This window comes from Acanthaster planci, linkage group LG02 (assembly GCF_054643075.1).
Source record: "Acanthaster planci isolate LZ-2023a linkage group LG02, COTS_SCS, whole genome shotgun sequence".
Lineage (NCBI taxonomy): Eukaryota > Metazoa > Echinodermata > Asteroidea > Valvatida > Acanthasteridae > Acanthaster > Acanthaster planci.
The window spans coordinates 16357640-16381975 of record NC_141778.1 but is presented as its reverse complement, the minus strand read 5'-3'; the positions used below and the strand labels follow the sequence as shown (position 1 = coordinate 16381975).

Below are 24336 nucleotides of genomic sequence, written 5' to 3'. Positions count from 1 at the left end.
GTTCGCCGCAGAAGATGGAACTGGTGAGGATTCTGCATAAAATTGGTGAAAGGGAGTCAGTGGTACAAATGCCTTTCACCAATCACTCTTTGTTGGATTCCCCTGCATCTGATATGCCCTACCTCCTGAAACCACAGACGGTATCCTCCGAGGTCTCAGCTCTTGCTTAAACAATCTCTCAAATCACAATTTTTCAACTGATACATTTGTCTTATCTGAAATTGATTTTCCTGTGACTGCTCCATATCTGAATGCAACTTCATGACTGGGTGTTCACAGTAATTCTTTATAATAATCTTGTCTAAATTATTGTTAATACATGTACAGGTTTTGTCTCTATATTTACTAGTACCACCGGTTGGTGTATGTTTTGTATGTATGCAGTTCTACCACAAGAGCCACTTGGTTTTCTTTTGGTAATCCTTCAGCGGTGGTCCTGTATTTGTAACTATCTTTGTATTTTCTGTTTGTCCACTATGGTTTGGTTGTCCTGAGAAATATTAAGAACATGAAATGAAAAAGTGGTGCTAGGCAACAATCTCACACCAATTTCATGAGGCCCAGGCACCTTCCCCAATGGCAAGCTAGAAATAATCTGGCACATTCTACCAGCTGAAAAGCTAGCAGAGGAAAGACGACCGATTGAAAAGACACAGTAACCTAAACATGTACATGTACATGTGCAGGTGGGTCGTCAGAGAGAAAACATGGTTCTGAAAACACGGATGAAAATACATGCAAACAGCATTAGCTACATGTACATGTACATACATGTACGGTAGATGTACATATATGTTCTGTGAATAGAAAGGAGGTTTTATCACCATGTCTAAACATCAGAGGAGTGGAAGATCATTTCCTACTTCTCATTATCCACAGAAAGAAACAATACATGTAAGTCTTACATGTACATTCATATGCTTTGCGGGTTTGTTATTTCAACCGGTTGTGAACAATGCTGTGTGATTGTCAATCTCTCAGTAGACCAGAGCTCTTGGCTGTTTTGAAGAGACACGTTTTTTTTTTCCACTCAAGTGCTTTATATCGGAAGTAACCCCGGGACATACAGTTCTTCTTTCTTGATTTAGCCAGCTTCATGGGTAGCACATCTTTCATGGCTGCATCAGTGGTATCGAGAAACCCTTCCCACGGCTGAGTAATCATAATGTCAGTTGGATCGAGGAACAGATTCCAAGGTGCATACAAGTACATGTATGTCATCAAGGAGTTGAGTTGTTCCATTGATGCTGGGTCACACATGTACATGTACATGTAAGTAATGAACTTTCTGATGGTTGACAGAAGAGATGGAGAAAGGCGACAAAGGCGGGTAACATGAACTGCGCTGTGATCACTACAAACAGGATTTGGTTCAGTTTCCACATGTACATATATGAGTGATATGAAAAGGGGGATTCTGCAGATTATGGAGCCAGCCTGGGGAGAGTTTGAAGTGCTTGGATGAGTTAACGTCACTGACCAGTTTCAGACTCAGTGAATCTATAAAATCACTAAGTGAAGAGCGACTGGAAGTGTCGGGTAACTCAGGGGTCCAGTCAATATTAAAGGACAATTCCGTGGGGAGGTGGACAATGATGTTTTACCCATGTTGAAGTTAAAGAAACAAAAAGAAGTCTATCCATCGGTTGCATATTTTGCAAAATACAGTTTTAATGCTGAAGAGATTTGTTTCGTCATCCAAACTGCTAAAATATATACTTAATTGAATTTGTATTTCTGATATAGAAAAAAATGCCAGCACTTCTATTAATTCAATTTAGAAAAGCAAATTGGGTGTACTCCGGACTCCTAAGTGGAAATTTCCACACCACCTTCCAAAATATTTCATCACAAAGAATTTAGCATTTTGGTCATATAACGCGAGTTACCAAAACAAACCATTTTTTTTATTCTGAAGAAATTCTGAGAGGTACCGGTAATTTGTTGGCTTTGATAATTTTTAAAACTTATCACACTTGATTCTGTAAGCAAGATACTTGCCAAAATAAACAGTGTCATTAGTTTTAAAAATGTCTTCAAAAAGTGTAACGCAAGTTACCACCATGTAATGCAAGTTACCAAATAAAATGCAAGATTCCACTAGTATTAGCAATGTTAACTGGGCTGGGGTGTACTGAACACAATGAGCACTGCGAGGTGCTGAAACAAGAGAGCAGCCTAAATGAACTCTGCCTATTGGGCAGTATCAACCTGAGCACATGCCACATTCTCTAGGCTTTCACGTTAAGTTTTTGTCCATCAATAAAACCCAAAGTTTATCATCTGAATACTGTCCCAGCATCAAGATAAAAAAGAGTACGTGTATTTTATTAATTTGTATTTTTTTTGTAATTTTAATTTGTAATCAATGAAAAGAAAGAAAAGACTAGAATATTTGTAGTAGTCCTACACGTAGGCCTACATGTATGTCAACTACATGTCCATGGTACAAGTATACATTTCCTCTTGTTGTACTTCAGACCATAATATTTATAATGACTTACATGTAGCTGCACACTGCAAGCAATGATTTTTCAATCCTACCGGTACCATGTACATGCTACATGTACATGTAATTACATGTACATGTATGCTCACACACTCATGTAAATAAACTGCAGGGTATAACTGTGTGCTAAGATGGAGCTATACACGTAAATGTACCAGCTCCATGGTGCTACATGTACCGGTACATGTACATGTACATGTAGGATGCCACTTGTAGTCCCTGGCTCCCACCTCCCCCCCCATACAAAAGACATGAGGTCTATTCAAATTATGACTTGCAACGTTCAATACAATGCTGGAGTTGTACTTAGGACTTACATCTTATTCTGTTACAACTGTGAATGAATGTCCAAAGTCAAATAATGATTTTAAAAATTTAATGAAATTATTATGGTTTTTGTATCAGATTTTTAAGTTTAACTTGCTTCGATTTTCCCAAACATTAACTGAACCTTGGGTGGAATTTAAAAATATAACTGAAATTTACTGTGAAGATATTTTGTTTTATTTTCCACAGAAAGACAACATACCTCTAACATCTGCTGAGAAGCGAAAACAATACAGACAATGCCTAAAAGTTACTGGCCAAAAGATGAGTTCAAAGCACGCCAAGCAGTAGCTTCCAAGAAATGTTGTGACTTTTGACAATACACATGCAGGTGTATCAATAACATCATTGTTCCAAATACATTCATTTTACTACATGTATTTACAAAAGTGTGCGTCTGTAAAAATACTTAAGACAAGATATAGAGCTATCCAAAGAGGTACATGTAAATGCCATCGATTTGTGCCAGGCTGTTAGAATGGACATAATGTAACACGAGTTACAAATGTACTGATATTCACATGTACCGGTATTTGCTCCGTATTTTACCTGCTGATTGTTTCTCAACTTTAATATTGTTAACTTGCAAGTCATAACCCATTGTCAATTCAAAGTAGGAAAAGTTTTTTTTTCCAGGTTGCCTTTGCGAAAAGGAGGCTTTCACAGAAGTGACCATGTCCTTTTTAAGCAACACAATTTACCAAAATTAAACAATTCAAGAATTTTAAAATGTTTGTCCTTTGTTTTTCTTTTTTAATTCATTCAGTTGGTTTATGTCTACTCTACCCACAGTGAAAAAAGAAACTTGTAATTCCTAACAATTACCATGGAATTGCCCTAACATCACACCTGAGGAGGAGGTTGTCATTTCCCCTGTGTTTGTTTACAACCTGGTCCATATTAGTTACCATCTCGGTAATCTTGTCCCAAAATGATGCATTTGCAGGGGGGGACAGTACAACACACCGATGAGCCACTTGAACTTACTGAGTGTGACAGAGATCCAACCAAGTTCTTGTATACGGTATATGTACATGTACCTGTACATGTGCATGTGTATTTGGGCTTTCAAGTTCCTCTGGGCAAACGGAATGTCACCTTTCTTTGACTACCATGAGAACCCTAGCTTCTCATCCCTGATGGTCTTTCCTGAAGCTTGCATAGTCCTGTGGAAGGCCCAGTATTGAGTCGCTGTCCTGTGGGCCCAGCCACATTTCAGTGACGCAAAGAATGTACCTACTTCATGGTTAACAGACCAGTGCACCAGATTTCATTCAACTTTAACTCGCAAATGGCTTATTGAATAAACCAAAATAATAATAATAATAATAAAAAAACATGTACACTGTACATTATGTACATGTACATGTGCTCGGCCATGCAGTGACTCACGCAGGCAAAATGGAATGGTTCTGCAACTTTAAGTAGAAAGTGCTGAGATTTCAAAGAGAAATTATCCACAGTTCTAATCAGGATCGCGCCACTCATAGAAACTGGTCCAAATTGGTCACAAAACAATCTCTCATCTTGGGTTGCATAACTTACATATATACGTACCGGTACATGTACATGTACATGTACATGTAACAGTATGTACAGTACAGGCAACACTGCACACTGGAAACAGCATAAATGAGCAGAAAATCTGACCCAACACAAGGTGTGCACCACAGTCATCATTCTCCTTCTCTTCATACATGTACATGTACAATGTATGATAAGAAAACCACAATATTATCAAGTAATAACCATGGTAACAGTGACATTGGCTTTTCAACTGGCCTTTTCAAAAGGGGTACTATGATACATGTACATGTACATGTATGCACAACTAAGGTGTACATGTACATGTACGTACATGCTAGGGGTGGTACCAAAGTAATAAATCACAGAGTTACTGGGTCTGGAGTAACTCGATGTACAGTTTATGTGTGCACGGTGCCAGGTACAAGGCACTGCAGGGTACTAAGTCCTACATGGGTACCAGGTACTGCAGGGTACTAAGTCCTACATGGGTACCAGGTACTGCCGGGTACTAACTCCTACATGTACATGAGTACCAGGTACACGTGCCAGGTACTGCCAGGTACCGGTAGTGAGTACTACATGTACATGTAGTACAATGAGTGCCATGCAGCATGCACAAACAACCTTAAGGGAACAACATCATTCATCATTCATTAAGTTGTTTTTGACAGCTGCGGGCTCTGATTCCTCATGATGATGCTGGCTACGAGTAATAACAAAGACATGCAAGCGACCGTTCTTAGGAATGTCTGAATGTAGAGGTGCTCAGCTGTGTGTTGGGTGCTATCCATCAATTTGTACGATTTCTCAATCTCTGGCTGTTCTGTTGATCTTTTTACTGCAAAATTAGCGGACAATTCTGCCACAAAAATCACATTTAATTGCTAATGGATGGATGTGCAAGACTGTTTCCAACAAGGTGCATGTACAGTGTACATGTAGATGTACAGTCTGAGATTTCATGAAGTTTTACCTGACGTGACTGATATAGTGTTACAAACTTCCCTGGACATTAGTGCGCACAAGCATGCTGGTCTAATTATTGAGTGGCTAGAGGGTGCACTCCGACATAATCCATTATCAAGCACTAGTCTTGCTGTCTTGGGGGCCTGCTGCAAGCTAAGACTACCGGTATGCTCAAGAATCCAGCCATGGGAACAAGTTTTGGGCAAACAAGTTTCCTTTTTACATTTCATGAATACATGTATACACAGTAATTGATGCAAATGAGTTATATTCATGCTGTACATGTACATGCATGGTTAAGAAAATTCAATGGTGAGGGATCACAGAATACCACATAACTTAAAATTATCCCCCCCCCCCAAAAAAATGAATAGCTACACAAAGAAGGTACACTGTACTTATGTACAATTCATTCCAAGCATTCAAGTATGAATCCAGGCTGGGGTGGGAGGTCAACTCCCTCCCTCCCACACTGAAAAAATTAATAACAATACCATACATGTAGTAATAGAGAAAAAATGACATCCTGTAATTTGTGTAAGAGTTTTTTTGTACGACGGTCACAATGTAATGCATTTACCAAACCTACATGTACATGCACACATGTGTCCAAATGTCTGTAACATTTGGAAATGTTGCAGACCAGTGTTCTAGTCAAGGTGGGAGACGCCGGCAGCACCACCCGTTACAGTAAATTTCTGTCCGGCTCTTGAGTTCAAATTGGCCGTGCTGCCCAGCACAGATTTTCCAAAAAATGAACTGAAATATTGCTGAGAATGGACCAATTTGATCATATTTCAAGCATACAAAGTCGCAATTTTGCACTATTTTGCAATTTTAAACAAGTAAAGACACAAGAAATACATGTACATGTATATTTCTCATTTTCTTCGTATCAAAAAACATACCTTCACGATGACGTGGGGGAAATCCCTTCTGGGATTCCCCTAAAAACCTAGCTATGAGCTGCTCGAGCTCCGCTCACTGCGCTTGCTACGCTTGGTAATCCAAAAATTTACCCAGCACTAAAATAAGCCTATATGTAGTTAGAACACTGGATCTGCACCTGGCAGTGGCTACGCAGACAAAATTCAATATGTTCAAGGATATCAAAAAAAAAGGATGTTGTTTTTGACAGCTGCGGGCTCTGATTCCTCATGATGACGCTGGCTACAAGTGATAACAAAGTCATGCAAGCGACCGTTCTTAGGAATGTCTGAATGTAGAGGTGCTCAGCTGTGTGTTGGGTGCTATCCATCAATTTGTACGATTTCTCAATCTCTGGCTGTTCTGTTGATCTTTTTACTTCAAAATTAGCGGACAATTCTGCCACAAAAATCACATTTAATTGTTAATGGATGGATGTGCAAGACTGTTTCCAACAAGGTGCATGTACATTGTATAGTCGGTGAGATTTCATAAAGGATCACCTGACATGTCCAATAATGCTGCCGATACAAACTTCCCAGGACATTAGTGCGCACAAGCATGCTGGTCTAATTATTGAGTGGCTAGAGGGTGCACTCTGACATGATTCATTATCAAGCACTAGTCTTGCTGTCTTGGGGGACAGCAAGCCAAGACTATGCATACAAAGTTTCAGGCAAACTACATGTAAGTTCATTTTTATATTTCCTGAATATACAACGTAATTGATGCATTCCAAGCACTCAAGTATGAATCCAAGATGGGATGGGAGGTCAACTCCCCCCCCCCCGATAAAAGTTAATAACAATACCGTACATGTACACTGTAATAATAAAAAACGATGACATCCTGTAATTTGTGTAAGAGTTCTTTGTACAACGGTCACAATGTAATGCATTTACCGTACCTACATGTACAGTTGTACACGTGTCCAAATGTCTGCAACATTTGGAAATGTTGCAGACATTTTAGAAAACTATTGGATCTGCCCGACATTGGCTACACAGACAGAGTAATACGGATGTTGGAAAAGAAGTCTGGGTCCAAGTTTCCAATTGGTAGATACATGTAGACCTAAGCAGATAACAGGATACAAATTTGGAGCCAGACTGGGCAGATCAACAGAAGGCAACTTACATGTACATGTTAGTACTACTCTTAGAGACCTGAAGTTTTTACATGTACCAACGTCCAAGATGATGTACGGTAGTCGCCAGGTCCCTATTTCACAACTTACTATGAAACCAATGTGACTTGACAATACCTGTAGGTGATGACATTAGGGGCCTAGCAACTACACCATCATGGACGTTAGTGCTACCGGGTAGTTTGAATTGCCACATGAAGAACATTGCAATCTTGAGCTCAGCGAACAGGAGGGTTTCTCATTTAAATGGAAAATTTTCTTTTCTTAAAACTGGAAGACGCAAGTCAACATCCGGGAGCTTTGCGACCTTTTTGCAGTGAAAACAAACCACTCCATTCTGACATTAAAAGTCAGCGGTGTTTTCATCTCGCTGTGACCTCAGGTTGCAAAAGCGCCAGGATGAACACGCGCAGTCGCGTCCATCCATACATGTACAGTACATGTATGTGAGCAAACCTTACCACCATCATCCTCTGATTCACACTGAACATGCTGACTCCGGGCTAAGGTTTGGAAGATAAATGCTGCTGAGGGGTACATGTACGTACATCTTTGGGATACAATGAAAAGATATTTTGAATGAAATCAATAAGTGGAAGCAAACACCTGCTAGGCCTATGTACATGTACTGTACATGGATGACGGGTAGGGCCTACTCTATAAAGATGGACAAAGTGATGGACTGGAGCTACACCAACTGAGCTATCCAGCCTTATGTTGGCTCTTCCCATTTGTCAATATCTTTGTTCAGAGGGTGCAAGTCAGAAGCCAATAAACCTGAAACACCACGTACCAGTAGCCAGGGATCACACCCCAATAGGGCCTAAAGTAACATTAACACGATACAACCTGGGAAGTGGTGAACAAGGATCACTTGAAGAGGATAGGCCTACAGCTTTTTGAACATACATGTAAATCATGATACATTTAAAACTATTTAAGGGAAACTGACTAGGTGTTTACAAATGATTACAAAGATATAAATTATAAGATATTGACAAATGGAAAGAGCTACCAACACACGGCTACATGTAGATACACCTGTAGCTCAGTTGGTAGAGCACCGGTACGGTGTTCCAGAGATCGCAGGTTCAAATCCCGCTCCACTCAATTTCTTTGTTCATCATTACAGTATTTTTTTTTAAACTGAGATTAATTTGTTTAATATCTTGGGCACGGTTAAATTTTTTCAAATTGGCTACCACCATTTATTAACTAATGATGTCCTCTCTCTTATGAAATCGAGAAATCCAATTTACTGACACAGATGACTGAGCACAAAACAGTTCAATCAACCATGTCAGAACTGGTCTTGCACCAGATAGATGTTTTGGTAAAGAACCTTGTCAGCCCAGTGCAGGGCTTTTGTTGGGACTCTAAATTATGCAATCCTCAGCATGTTATTTCATTGCACACTCCTTAAAGTTGAAAAGAATGTTCATTTTCTCACACCAGCAAAATTCAGCTTACAACTGAGCAGCGTGTGTTTGTGGTTACAGAGTGGTTGAGGACCGGAAGCCTCCAGCAAGTAACAGATACATTTGGTCGGCACTTTCCTGACTGTGCCATTCCCACCAGGTCAACAATTTTGAAAAACATCTAAAAGTACCAATGGGAGGGGACAAGCTTGAATCTCAACAAGGGTCGCTCAGGCCAACGAAGAACAGCAATATCAGATGTGAACATCAGGGCTGTCTGTGAGTTGCTACCCTGGTACAAAGAGACCGTCATGTGTCTGCCAGGAGAAATGGGCTAGAAATTTCACCCTCCTCTTTCCATAAGATTATTCGATTGGACATCCAATGGTACCCTTACAAGATGCACAGGCAACACGAACTCCTTGATGCAGATCTACCCAGATGATTAAGAGTATGCCAGAGGTTCCTTGACCGGCATCCCGGATTCTTTTTCATGAATGGCCAAGTCAATAACCAGAATGTCCGCCAATACGCTCTGATGCATACCCCATCCAACTTCAGTTTTGACGTAAAAATGAGCCGAGAGAAGATTTCTCTTTGGATAGGTCTGTGTGGAGATGGCACTGTCATTGGACCCTATTTCTTTGATGGCAATCTCAATGGTGAACGTTACCTTGAGATTATCAACAACGAAATTGTACTGCAGTTACAGTAACACTTTGAACAGTACGGTGGAATGTTTCGCTGCTATGTTGAGCCTAGGATGGAGCTCCAGCGCATCGTTGGATCATCATGGGGGAAAGGCTATGAGAGCTGCTCAACACGAGAGTAATTGAGATCAACCATGAGACTGAGTGGCCACCAAGGTGCCCTGACCTAACCCCTTGTGAGTTATTTTCGTGAGAAAATCTTAAGAACCAAGTTTACAAGTTACCACCCCAACATGCCCAAGATATCAATGACCTACACGGTACATGGTCTTTCTTTTCTTTTAGGTGTGAAAATCCTTGGCAAGTTGGAGTTAGGCTGCAGTGAATCTGGTGCAAGACCAGTTCTGACATGGTTGATTACACTGCTTCACGCTTAGTCATCTTGACAGTAAATTGGATTTCTTGGTGTCATAAGAAAGAGGAGCCGAGATCATGGTGGTGGCTAATTTCCAAAATATTTAACCATGTCGAAGTCACCAAGAAATTAATCTCGGTTTCCTTTTTTAACCCCCCCCCCTTACATGCCTTATAATCAGTTATCAGCAACTACGACGTAGCAAGCCTAGTCAGTTTCCCTAAATAGTTTGTTTCACAAAAAATGTTAATAACAGCTCACATAAGCCAGGAATTAGAGTAAGTTATGATGAAGACGAAGCCTCACATCACACCGGGCACGTACAAGTGTACATCATGTACAGTACATGTGCATGAACACGAAAGGACAAAGTGCTGAGGAAGACAAGATAGTCTGGTCCCGCTAATTGTGCGAGGTACGCGGTAATAACGCAGAGAAGATCTACAGGAACAAGGTGTAGGAAAAAGTAACAAATGAAAACGCTTGGTGGCGCCATTCATTTTGATCCGCAGACGTGCAGGTTACAGATCAGTAAATAAGCTGCCCCATACACAGTGATAAATATCCCCACATCAAAAAGCAGGAAAAATGCTTATAAGTTTCTCAGGTGTTCAAGACACATATCAAATTAAACTCACTTCCCCATCTTTCACCTCCTTTCAATTTTCAGTGGCTTAACCGATGACTTTTGTAGATATTTCTCTCCAAAAAAAATCACCCCTCAAAACAGTCATGATGTCCATCGCCACTTTGAAAATTGACGCCTACACTCTATTGGAAAACGGCACGATTTAGAGGGATCAGTTTCGCCTGGTACTTTCGAAATACAAGCTGGCAGTCCTGCTGGTAGATTCCATCCTCCATCTTAAAAAACACCCAATCCACGCGCCACGAAATGCTCTAATAGCAGAGAATTTGACAGTCGCTGTCGCGGAGGCTGGGACTTGTTTATTGAATCTGCACACAGACATTTGTTTTATTGCCCACGTGTCAGAATAATTGCACCGCTGCAATTAACACTTTAACCCAACACTTGTTTCAGTGTTCTGTGTCCTTGCTCTATGTTAAGACACATAAAATCAAAGCTTATTTCGTAATCTTTCATTGGGTGTAATCTTGGATGACTTTGGAAATCTCCATCCAAATTTCGATCACCCCTAGTGCATCCACTTTGTTGCTATGGTTCTCAATACTTTCATGTGTCCACCGTTCTGAAACACAACTCCTTCCCACGGCGTGAAAAAGCCTTACAATTTAGCCTTACCCCTCCCAAAAAGCCTGAAGAGGATACAGAAAGTCCCCATTTTTTCCAGGCAATGTGCGTACCCCCCATTAATAATTAAACCCAATTAGCTGAGTCTATCTCGTGCTATTTATCCTCAGCTCGATCATCATCCCTTCTTTTTTCAATATTCCGATTGGACATTGAAAGCCAACTGTAGCCTTGTATAGATTTGTCTGTACATGATACTTATTTGCCACCGCATCAATGCAAAATGCATCAGTAGACTAGTGCAATGTTGATCAATAGGCATTTCATTTTATTTCACTACATGTAGTATTATTATTTAACACGCATATAGCAGCAGAATGGACTGCGCACGTGCATATATCTTGCAAACTTATTATGGGCTCATGTCTTTGAACCATGACAGACGGCAGCGGTTTTCATTGAGCACTAGACAAAAACGTTACCCTCTCGCGAGACTCAGGTCACATTATCCGTCGCCTGGTAACAAGTCAGTAAAACGAACATATGACGGCATTGTGTGCGTTGCATTGTATGAAAGTAGCAACAGGTAGACGAACAGCATTTTTATCCTTTTCCTTTTTCATTGCCAGTGGGCGGGAACGAAAACTAGATTCTGCATACGAAAAAGTTTTCCATGGAACAGACGATTCCTTCGTGGATTTTATGCGCATGGGCAATCATCCGGTATATTCAGCTGGTACAACACAGCAAATGGGTTGGCTGGCGGGCCGACTGTAAAAAGGCACCAACGGTTGTGAGTACACCCAAACACTATCGGGTGGTCCGTTGACTGCGCAGCTTGACATTGTGAATTAAATACTCTCGCCTGCCTTTATAAGACACCAGAGAAAACGGCGACAAACTTGGCCAAGGGGAAGAAGAAACACCTTCTGGTAAGTTGGTAATTCCTTACTTTCTTCTCCATTCGTGAAGTTTTAGACAACTGACAAAATACACAAGCCGAATTAAGGCTTGCAGCTCTACACATCGTTTTCAGGAGCTTGAACGAAGGAAGGGTCATGACATTGTAAACTGATATGCATCATACATTCCTTCAAGTGAAACTCTCCACGGTGAGAAAGTTGTTGAGATCATCACCTTTAATCCTGAAAGAAAGGAGCTGTTTTTGGACCATCTCACAGATAGACATCTCACTGGGATTCTCCAAGGATAAACTAAGAACTTGGCTGTCCCATGGTTGGTCTTTCAGAAGATTTGCAGGCATGTTAAAACAATAATGATCATACAACTGTGAAGTTTGAATTTAATCCATTAACACATTGATTTGTTGTTATAAGGTAGTTAGTTGGCAACACGCAAATAGCCTGAGCCGTGTATTAAGCACTTAAAATGGAAAAACTGCACAATATTTTGGCCTTGTCCAAGCTAAATGGGCTTTGCGTGAAAACAGCATGCCCAGTTTTCACAAAATTGGTGTCAAAATAACGTCAATACAAGTGCATGCCCCCTACAGCTCATATACGGCGACCTGTTTGAATTCAGCGCATGTGATCTGTCTTGGCCCTACAAGCTAGCATTTCGCCAGAACAGTGTGCCCGAGTTTACAAATGTATGAATTAAAATGCATTACAACTCAAGTATGGGTGAAAATTGACTGGAAGGCCGTATAGAAGGGTTACCGTTGGCTACATGGAACACTCTTGAACAGTTTCGCTCACACAGGTGAAATTTCTGGGCAGGCACCTGTTTTCTCAAGGGGGCACAGAAAGAAACGTACTAGGCGCATAAGTGGTGCACGTTTTAAAATGTCAATTTGGGGGAGTACTTTAGCCGGCAGACACGAACCCCCCCCTGCCTCCGTATTACACCCGTTAGTACCGCACTATATATATTGGGCACACGGTCTAAATTTTTGAAAGTAAACGCGATATTTGTTCAAAACTGCAGCAAGGGCTGTGATAACATGTCACAAAAGGTGCGGCAGCTCTTGGTGATGGGATTGATGTACCGAAAAATTGACATGCCCTCTGGGGTGAAAACGTAATCAGTGCTCTGGAAGGCTATTTGGAAGGTGATACATAATACTGCACTCCGGAGTGTAGTTTTCGTATAAGTACCGAACACTCCGGAGTGTAGTTTTCGTGTAAGTACCGAACACTCCGGAGTGTAGTTTTTGTGTAAGTACCGAACACTCCGGAGTGTGGTTTTCTTGCAAATACAGTTTCGTCTGGTCCCTGGAAGAAGGCATTTGAAGACATCGATCCGTTACAATGTGTGTTGGGTTTAAGACAAAAGACCTGAGAATACCAGTCTGCTGAGCAAACGACACTTTATTTCTTAACCTTATTGTTGCTGCACATACGCGACGTATCAATGATATCTCCAAGTTTAATTAACAGCATGAGCGCTTTGTTCACCATTTATTACAAATCAAATTTAAGGCGATTATAGCGCAGCTGCGCGTGCGGTGCCGAATAGCAGAAAATGTCAAGGCCTTAGGCCATTCATATTTAAATCCGCACACAACTGCTGTCGTTTCATCAGACCACCCTTCTCCCTGTGCGTTTACAGCATACGCAGACGTTCTGACGCTCCCCCCCGTACGCAGACGAGCTTCACTTGTTTCGCCAATCTAAAAGCTGTGTTCAGCAATTGAACACAACCTTGCTCTCATTCTGCAAACATCTTTAGATGCAAAACATTTGGTGTTCGATTCTTGCAACCATCAGTTTTCGATAGCTATCCGTTCAAAGTCTAACCTGTGTAACATTTAAATATGTTTAGGCCTTTGTACAAACTTTAAAAAGTGAAGCAACGTTAGACACGGCTAAACACAGGTTTTTTTTCGCAGTGTTGAGTAGATAATTTGCACCGGTAACTTGATAAATATCTCAATGGTGATGAAAGGGACTGTTTTATAAAGATTTTCGACGACACAAAAACTAGTGGCGCTAGTGACATATTAATGGCATCATCATTGTATTAAATACAGAATTTGTGAGCGTCGTGCTTCGATATCAGTATCGACATTCCTCCACTCTCCCACCCCTGCAAACATACTTTATGAACAGCTCCTATAGGGCAAACTCGGGACGTTGGTAGATGCCAATGAGCTAGAAATGCAGACTCAAGGACGCTGAAAATAGATCACAAAACAAAGCCCGAATGGAGAAAATAGATGATAAAAGAACGGATTTTTGTGTTACGAAATTATTTTCAATTATTTTTGTCATCAATATCTTAAAAGCACCGTTTCACAATTAAACCTTAAAGGCGGAACTTAAATTTTAAAATACAACAGGGCACCGAACCCTTGGCTGTCACAGGTTTAAATCGTTCTTGTACAGAATCCTGCTATAACATGCACCAATGACATTATTCTGGAGTAGTTCTGACCAATCTCTAAATTGCCATAATATGGCCTATGCGGTTCGTAAGTGTGACGTCACTTCAGTTTAAACCAAACCCACTGCACGTGTACTGCACATAGAGTTTCATGCATTGATCGCCGTTTACATGGGCCGTTTTCCAATACTTGACTTGGGCTCCGTCTCAGGCTTCAACTGTTTTTTTTTACGTCCGGAGGTTATAAGTGCAATAGTAAGTCTGATAGTGCCACAAAACATCAAGTAAGATGTGAAAGAGCCAAACATTACAGTATTTCAATTCAAGTTAAACGCTACAGGCCCACAATCGAGGATTGGTTTCCTACAGTCGAGTATTGGAAACCATGGAACCGGAAGGTTTTGACGAAGTCACTTACGAACCGGATATGGAGCAAGGGCACCAAAATACCTATATGTATTAGCTGTTACCATTCGCTTCGATTGAGTTTTTATCCTCCCGATTAAGCGACAAAAGTTGGATTTAGTAATCGACGCCAATACAGTACCGATCACCGAGTTTACTTTGAAACTCCTCAACCACGTGGAATCCATGAATCCGTGGAATCCAAATACAGATGTAAATACAAATTTAATCAGCAAGCTAGCATCTGTAAAGGTCCTTCAAGAATCTGTTACTTGTGCCATGGAGGTAGAATCACATGCTTGTGCTAAACTGAACCAATCACAGGTTATAACCTCAATAATTGTCAAACAAAGCCTGGCTCTCGACTAGAAAGAGTTTACGGTGCGTTTACTCTGAGTGAGTACAGCTGTCTTCCTGAAGGAAAAAATAATGATACAGACAGTGCACAGGACGTGACTTGTCTTTCGCTGTGGCACACGCTCGTTTCACGCATCGTTTCTGACAGATGTTTTCAGTGCGGACGACAGCTGAAGTCTATGATATGTGACGCAGCTTCAAACACTAGCCAAAGACATTTCCTATCCACCGCTAAGCACTCGTGTACCACAGACTGTAACGGATAGCGTCAGAACAATCCCTGCCACCGCCCGGTGGAGTTCCACCAGCACGGCGAGGTCCAGATGAAACTATGCAGTGAGGGCACCTTAAGAGCCGGGGGGCAAAATCCACCCCCTCCCCTCGACCTTTTTTTTTTATTATCGCCGCAGCGCGGTTCTGTTTTTTTCAAGAGTTGAGCCTTTGGGAGTTTTTAGAGTAACTCTTTGCGGTCACTTCTGCAAAAATCGAGCATACCGTTCTCGCGGAGCGCAGTGCGCATTGCGGTTCTCAATGCACGCATACTGGCAGACACGTACCCTTGAACTTTAGATGACCGTAACAACAAAATCATACGTCTGATTGAACTTAAACTTCACAGTTGTAATGATATGCAGTGTTTGTACACGCATGCTAAGTTTTTAAAAATCAGGCCCGGCACAGCCGAGTTCTTGGGGCGGATGCGCCCCCTCCCCCAGCTGTGAGATGGGCCAAAATAAACCGGCTCTTTTAGGGTTAAATCCTCCAAAATGTTGATGCTCAAAAACTTGAATATGTCGACCATTTCCGCGACTAAAGTAGTACTATGGAAGCGCTCTTCCCTCTATAACAGCAACTCCCTCTCGTTTATAAAAAAAAATGAATAAAAAAGTAATAAAAAAATAGAGAAAAAACACCGCGGGCTCTGCTGCGCAGAGGGGCTTTTCTCTGAAGCCTTTGCTGTTATATTTTCACCATGCCTTTGGGTGTAATGTATTCGTAATAAAGGATGTAGTATCGGCATTTTTAAAGGTTTTACTACACTGTGAATTCCAAAATGATGGCTTCTGTTTGCAGAGTAATTTGCTTACTGACAGCCCCCTGCTCCATTTTGCCACTAACAGTCGACATAATTACTCCTTGTATTTTTTAAGTTTTCGACCGCTCTTCTAAATTTAGATGATACATTGTCAGGTTATCATGACGTGGGCATAACATGAAGAAAACAATCAAATCATCACATAAGCTAATAAAATAATATAACTCCTCAAGCTAAAAGAAAGAAGAAACTGACTGGACACATTCTTGAGTTAGACCATCTTAAGCTGACACCTCAATGAATTGTACACTGTTAGTCCATCCACCAGTGCAAGACATACATAGTATTGCAACACCTCTAAACTTCATGATTATCATTACGGAGAGCAATACTTCATCATATAATGTTTTGCATGTTCTTCAGTAAAGTTTTTAACTTGTTTCACTCCAAAAACCGGCCCCCATTGATGCTTAAAACCCCTGACACAAACCTGTCGTGTTACAAGCAGATGGCCGCGGCCCTGACGTTATTTTTCTAACATTTACATTGTGTCCGGACACATGTTCATAGCCCCCTTGACGAGAACAGGATTATTGTTCGCGTGGCAATATTTCGCAATAACGTTACTTTTAGCTCTTTAAAAAAAGTTCACCTCAGCAATTTGGCCGTTGTAAAGTAAGTTTCCAACTTAAAAGGAATTCTGAAAAATCACAAGGTAGATGGAAGTCAACTTCGTGTCAACACCTTAAAAAAAAAACAAGCCAGAGAGAACATAACAATACTTCGCAAAAGAGTTCGTACGCCGGCAGTCAAGCACACTACAAACAAGCTTAGAATTAAAAAAAATGAACAGAGGCGACTCTTTTTCTGTTAGGTACCATTTTTGCAGAAAGTGAGATTATACGGAGAAGAAGCAGTTTCATGTTTCAACAGACAATACGATCCTTTTCTTAGGCAGCGTCTTTTTCTCTTAACCGCATCTTTTGGGAATATCTTTTGGAGTATTTTGCATCATCTGCCAATAAAGTTGCTTTCTTAACTTTTCTGCGTTCGGTTACTGCGTGTTTGGGCAAGGTTTTAGGTTTCTTTATCCAACTGTCCCTTAAGCAGAGTTACTATTCTCACCTTGTCCTGGAAAGTCCCAAAACGCAGGAAGAATGATGTCCAAATAGCTTAGAAATTTGTATGCACTTGTCAAAGTCAAATTATTGACTCGTACGTAGTAGTTCATTCGCAAGGTGACACGCTATCGATTATGAAACTCACAAATGAGTGGCCATGCATTAGCAAGTTTATTAGCCACCGTAGGCAATATAGAATCAGAGTAATCTCCTTTGATAGTTAATTACAAATGAAGGATTTTGGGTTGAACGGACAGACGGATGTTTCTACGTAGCGACCCCGCAGTACGTATACTTAGTGTGTTAACAACACAGTGGTGTGAATATATTGCCATGTTCTGACAAAATACAGTGCTTGTGGATATTGCAGAAATGTGATTTCTCCACTAAACCTCGGAATAAACCCAACAGATTACTCACATTCACAATAACTGGAATTTTGTTGGTCTTATTACGCACCACCTCTCTCTCTCTCTATATATATATATTACAATATATATTTTTACATGGGTCTGACTTTAATACAGCAATATAACTTAGTAACAACCCACTTCATTCTTAAGTGTGTCACTCCCAACTGTCGAGAATTATACAAGAATTTTTTTTTAACTCGTGGGCATATACATGTACCATTATTAACTTACATGTTTTGCTGTTTGGTTAACAGTGACAAAATTTAGGTGTTCTACTTCATCATCTGAATACACATTTCCTTTCTGCTGTGAACATTATATTGGACCAGTCGCGATAGTTGCCGGCTTTTGAAACTCGAAACCCCGGGGAAAATTGATATCGTAGACTTATGGTGGCCCAGAAGTGACATAAAATTCACGACTATAGTAGTCGTGAATATTTGTCCGACGTCGTGAATTTATTCACGACTTGTTGCGAATATATTTGAGACGTCATGAAATTATTTACAACTATTTTTGAAAATATTTTCGAGACTTCGTGAATTTACTGACAACTAGTCGTTATTATTTGTGCGACGTTGAGAATACTTTTCACGACTAGAAGGCCCGGTGAATTTTTTTGCGACGCGCTGAATCTATTTCACGACCAGTCGTAAATATTTTTGCGACGTCCTGAATATGTTTCACGACATGTCATGAATAAATTTGTTAGTTGCAAACTTCGTCTCGAATATTTTTCCAATAACTTGAAGGGTTCGATATAATTTGCCCGACCGTCACGCAAAGGCTTTCTAAGGCTGTACGAAACAGGCTTTCAGAGCTGGGTCTGTTGCCTGTGCCTGTCCGCGTATTTCCAATGTGGTGAAGACCTAGACCTAGCTCTAGGAAACAACGTCAGAAGCAGCCTAGGTCATTATAGTCAGGTCTTCTGCAACAAGCCATGTGGAAAGCAAATCTTTTTCTGAGCCGTGTCGTTTCCCAGTGCCCCTGTTTCTTTCTCAATGCACGGCTTCACTTGGCATCGCATGTAGACAACCATTCAATCGTAGCCTACACACACGTGCATGGTCACTGTACCGCTCTACATGTACTGTGCAGAATGCTCACGGCTCGGCTAGGCAGGCGCTTGTCATCATGTATTTGTCATTTGTCATTAGCGCACGTACCCTCCAAGTTAATCGGAAAATATTCGCAACTGGTAGTAAAAAAAGTTTGCGACATGGCGAAAATATTTACGACTAGTCCGAAAATATTCGCGACTAGTCGTAAATAAATTCACAACGTCGCAAAAATATTCACGACGACTAGTGAATAATTTCATGACGTCTCAAACATACTCACGACGTCGCTCAAATTTTCGCGACAAGGCGTGATATTTTATGTCCCTTTAGGGCCACCATATAGATTAGCCACGTGCATGCCTACGAGGCTACCTGGTGATTGGAATGTTAAAGGACCTCAATGGAGGTTAACACAATGTTTAATATCAGCATTCGCCACTTAATGATATTGTCATTTACGAAATAAAATGGACGTGCCACACCCTGAATACCCTATTATGCTAATATGCTAGTTCTCAACCGCATAATCATTGTTACAATTTATTCAGTCGACACACTAGAATTCTTACACTTGTACGAATAAGCTAAAATGTTCCGAACATTTCAATGCTGTCCATGGTACAAGAAGGTCGGAGGAGGGCCAATATAAGGCTCTGAAACTGTAACAACTTCACCGTAAAAAGGGCGATTAGAGCTTTAACAACCTCAATTATCACTTCATTAAAAAGAGAAAATGTTTGCCATATTGGGATCTTCGTGGCTCTATCAAAGCATTTGACACTATTGACCATGACAATATTCTCTCCAAACTTGAGCATAATGGCATCCAAGATATTTCCTTTCGGTGGTTTATTTATTATCTGCATAAATATGGTGGTATTCTTGTTGGAAATGTGTTTGGTAAACCTGATTTCAGAACGGAATGTCTGGTGCGAAAACAAGCGAACTATTGAGGGCGCCTTACTGAGTACTGTGTGGTTATCCGAAAGTGAGGGACTTTCTCATCACAGCTGCCTCGGCATGTACATTTGGGTACTAAATGTAAAAACAAGAAAGTCTTAGTTGAGTATTCAGTTTTTGGGTGGTCCTCAGAGGGGCAGACGGATCAGGCGGGCGCAACTGGTCTGGTGTACACGTTGTCACGGACTTGGACCTTGGCTGCTCTCACACGTCCTTCAGTTCCAGGATGTGTCTCAGATACCTTCCCCACTGGCCACTGAGGTCTAATCAGCTGGGGTTCGACGACCATGACAACATCTCCACAGGCCAGGTCTCTGGATTGAGTCTGCTACTTTTGCCGACTCTGTAGGCTGGGAAAGTAGGATTTGATGAAGATTGTCGTCGTAGCATGGATTCTTCGGAGGTGTAGACGACCTTTGGAAGGATAGGATCTCGCTGCCCCATCAGAAGCATGTTTGGTGTCATCGAATCAACGCCAGCGGCATCTGAAGAGACGTAGCCTAATGGTTTTGAGTAGAGAATCCTCTCGACTTCAGCTGGGACGGTTTGAAGTAGTGACTGCTACTGGTACCGACTGGTCTCCCAAAGCGGCTCTTATTCCAGCCTTGACCGACTTCACACCTCTCTCTTCCAGGAGCCGCCGAAGTGGGAGCATTAGGCAGGCTGAACTGGAATCGTACCTTTTGGTTGGAAAGCTGTTGGCTTTGATCTGAAACCATGGAAGCAAAGGCACTACGCGGTTCTGCTTGTGCACCCTTGAAGTTGGTCCCACAGTCAGACAGGATTTTATAAAGTTTACCCCTTAGGGAGGTGAAACGGTGAAAGGCCATCAGGAATGCATCTGTGCCTAAGCTCTCCACCAAATCTAAGTGTACAGCACGTGTGGTCATGCACTTGAATATGACTCTCCATCTCTATTCTGTGCGTCGACCAATCTTAATCGTCACTGGCCCAAAGCAACCAACGCCCCATTGAGAAAAAGGCTGTCTTGAAGAGACGGAGAATGGAAAGGGGCAGGTCTGTCATCTTGGGAATTACTGGTTTACGGCGCCACTTGCCGCAATCGTTGCACTGGCGCTGGTGCTGGCGAACTGCCTCTTGGCCTCGAGGGATCCGGAATTTCTGTCGCATTCCGGTGAGAACAATTCTGACCCATAGCGTCGGATGAGAAGCTTGGTGATATAATGCTCCGGGTTAAGAATTATTGGGTGCTTAACTTCGTCCGGGAGATCCTCTGCCTGTCACAATCGCCCTCCCACTCTAATCAGTCTGGTAATTTCATCATACTCAGGGCTGAGCTGCGCTAACCTGCTCCCAGAAGGCAACTGCTTCTTCTGCATCAGAGTATAGAAGAGTATAGTATAGCTGAAGACAAACTATCCAGGAAGTTGTCTATGTAAACGGAATGCTGGACTGCACGTGCAACCTCTTCGTTGCCCTTCTGGTGGTCAAGTACATGCCTTTGCAGGGCAAAGGAGGCACAGCAGTGGCTTCAGGTTGTGCCAAACAGAAGAACCTTCCACTTGTAGACATCAGGCTTATTTTCTCGGTCCATGTTCCGCCAGATGAATCTCAAGATAGGTTTGTCAGCTGGTAGGAAACGTACCTGGTGAATCATTACTTAGATATTCCCAGATTTTGCCATTGGTTGCTGCCTTAATCAGAGGAGGACTCAAAGGAGGGAGGCTCCAGATTTGGGTCGGGGTAGAAGATGGTTGTTCAGCACCTTTCCAACATGTTCAAATGAAAAGTTGAACACCAAACGTGGCTCAGTACTGGTTCCAACGATGCGATGTGGAAAGTACCACGACTCCTCAATCTGTTGGGCTTCTGCATTACTGAGGACTGTAGCTTCTGGATCTCCTCTTTGTGACTCCTAGCGAGGTCAGGCTGTTTCTGAAGTCGTCTCTTCGTGCATTAAAGGTTCGGGAGAACTGCTCCTTTGCCAGCATGGAACTGGGATCCATCATTGCAGTGCAAGAGGGGTATGACATAGCGCGGAATTCCTCCTTCTTCGATACGAACTGTTTTGGCTTCAGGCAGTTCCACTGCATACTGGTCCTGCTTGGAACGCGATACAATCTTCTCACTAGTGTAAGGGATTACATCGGCTTTCCACAACCTCTCAAGTTTCTGCATAAGATAGTGATTCTCCAGGCAAATGGTACTCTTAAGGCACTTCTGCTCACTGAACTTCAGTATTCCGGCAGATTCCTGAAGTGTCCAACCTAGTTTGGTGCATAGGCCTACAGCCACTGGCGCTCCACTGGGACCAAATCAAGGAAGTTGCGTCGTTGATCAGAGGCGGTGCAAATCCACGTAAGTGGGGCCAATGCTTCTGAAGAGCTGTAACTGGATAGGTATGTTCTGACGGGCGTAAACTGTCAGCGGTGAAAGCTCCTTTATTGGTGTACGTGGTGTCAGAATGTTCCCTCGTGGACAATTGACCGATTGCCCTTCACATTGGAAAGGCAGTTGTTGAACTGTTGATTGGAGAATTCAGTCTTTCTTCCCGATGAGGTGAGTTGCTGGACTGCATGGTTGAGTACCATTGTTTTCATGGAGCCATCGTCCCGACAGTATTTATATCAATTTTGCCAGCAGGACCGTGGAGTGTGACTGGAACGACCGTTAATATGACATTATGGGCGGGTCAGGATAAGTCATCTGGGTGGTCACTCCGACGGTATAGATTTTGCTTGCTCCCTGGTGAACGGCGTCATGCAGTACAGTCAAGTGGATCTCCTAGCAGATGTTACATGATATTCTCAATGTACACTGGTCATGTTTATGGGTGCGCCCACATTTCCAACATCTGGACTGTCCCTTTAGCCAGTCGATTATTTGCTGATTATTGAGTGCCTCGAATTCAGTGTTACCATTCAAGTAGTGGTCATGGTTGTTGCAGTGTGGGCAGAAGGCTTTACGTTTTCCTTTGATGGTGACTGTTTTGAAGATGATTTCCCCGTTGTCTGTTTTCTGTCATCAGCCATGAAAACAGCGGTAGGCTGATTCCTTTTTTGGCAGGGAAACCTGTCTTTCTTGTCTTGTCTGGGGTTGTCTTCTTTGAAGACTGTTGCTGCGTGACCAGCGACTGTACTTGCAACCAGTCAGCAGGATGGTTTAGGGTACAGGTTTGGGCATTTTGCCCAACGTTTGGTACCAGGTGAATCGCCTAACTGTTAGGTAAATACATTATCCAACCGCGTTGATTCTCTCCAGAAATGGGCAAACATGTCTCACTTTACCCAACTGTTGTATAAAGTGTTCTTTGCACCACCACTTTTTTAACCCAGCGTTAAAAAACTTCCCAGCGTTTTTACAGCGTACATTGTCTGCAGAAATCACTCAGTATTGCAACTAGAGCTTTTTATTTGTTTTAGTTACAAATACGGGTGATTGGGTGATTTACATTTGCAGAGTTTTGATATATACAACAGCCTACCATTTGTTTAAATAACACCTGTTCTGTGAACTGAATGTCATCTGTATCGTGTATTTCTTCAGATGTATTCGACGATAAAGAATGCACCTTTCAGCCATGGTCAGGCCACGCGTGAAAACCTAAACACAACGCATACCCGTTGGCACAGCCTTACCAATGAACATAACTTTAAATTTCATTCTGTAGGCATTGGCCAGTAAGAGTACTCTGTAGTTAATGAACACTTGATTTTAAATTTACAAGTGACCCAGCTGGGTGTCTTCATCAACAAACGTCGTTAGATCTGATCTGCACCCCCAACGTACTGAGAAGTTCCCTCTGCTAACTAATCTATAAATTATTTAAACCTCTCATTTGCAATAGTTTGCCCTTTGGATCTTACCGCTTAAATTCGTTGCATAGGTAATGCGCTACATACAATATGAATAACTTGCAGGAAAGTATTTGAACGTAATTTTTTTCGTAGTGGGTTCGGCTAGACTTTGGTTTCACTGCTTTCAAATACATGTTCAAGCCAGTGAAACCAAAGTCTAAGCCGAATCCACTCGTTTCAAAAACGCCCATAGTTCCTTTCGTAGATTTTACAATCAAAAGTGTGAAGTTCAACCCACAATTTAGTTACTGAAAACATTTCTGAGAAAGAGATGGATGCTTGTCTATTGCCATATACATAACAAAAATTAATCATCAAAGGGGAGAAAAGTTAGTCCAGCAAAATCTTTAGAATGCAGGACTGATTTGCGTACAAATTTTTCACATTAAAGGTTTCTTTCTGGAATTGCTCATGAATATGAAAGTACTAATGCACGTTTGACCAAAAATGCAAATTTCAAATACTCTTTGAAATAGTGGAGCAATCAAAGATAAGGTTAAGACACAAAGGTGCATTTTGAAAGTTTGTATTAAAATATATTTATTGAAGCTACACTGAAGGTTTACGGAAGAAATACAGCTATCTAACAACTTGTTATCATAAAGTTACGGAATATTTTTACAATGTTCCACTATAAAATCAACAGGCATTTCCACCAAAGGCGTTTTTGTCACTGATCCTGGAAAAATGGACTTTGGCCAATGTCTAAAACGCCGTCCAT

At 41.6% G+C, this 24336-nt stretch overlaps 2 protein-coding genes across 6 annotated transcripts in view; one reads left to right on the top strand and one right to left on the bottom strand.

The window, feature by feature from the left end:
• The window catches only part of LOC110973165 (gastrin-releasing peptide receptor-like), a 74864-nt gene that overhangs the window by 16500 nt on the left and 34028 nt on the right, over positions 1-24336 (top strand). Inside the window, exon 2 of one of the 2 annotated variants that reach the window (XM_087133461.1) lies at positions 11729-12031. The gene's annotated coding sequence lies outside the window, so the exon portion shown is untranslated. Of the gene's footprint in view, positions 1-11519; positions 12032-24336 lie in introns of those variants that run through there. The other variant, XM_087133459.1, reaches the window with a different exon arrangement.
• The window catches only part of LOC110973166 (aminoacyl tRNA synthase complex-interacting multifunctional protein 1-like), a 64641-nt gene that overhangs the window by 23476 nt on the left and 16829 nt on the right, over positions 1-24336 (bottom strand). Inside the window, exons 1-2 of one of the 4 annotated variants that reach the window (XM_087133464.1) lie at positions 10148-10264; positions 7865-7953 (exon numbers count right to left, since the gene is read on the bottom strand). The exons of 1 other annotated variant lie outside the window; for it this stretch is intronic. Coding sequence is in view for 1 of the 3 variants with exons in the window: in XM_022223758.2 (XP_022079450.2) it covers positions 10148-10149 (2 nt within the window). In the remaining 2 variants the exon portion in view is untranslated. Of the gene's footprint in view, positions 1-7864; positions 7954-10056; positions 10305-24336 lie in introns of those variants that run through there. 2 more of the 4 variants (XM_022223758.2, XM_022223759.2) reach the window with 2 other exon arrangements.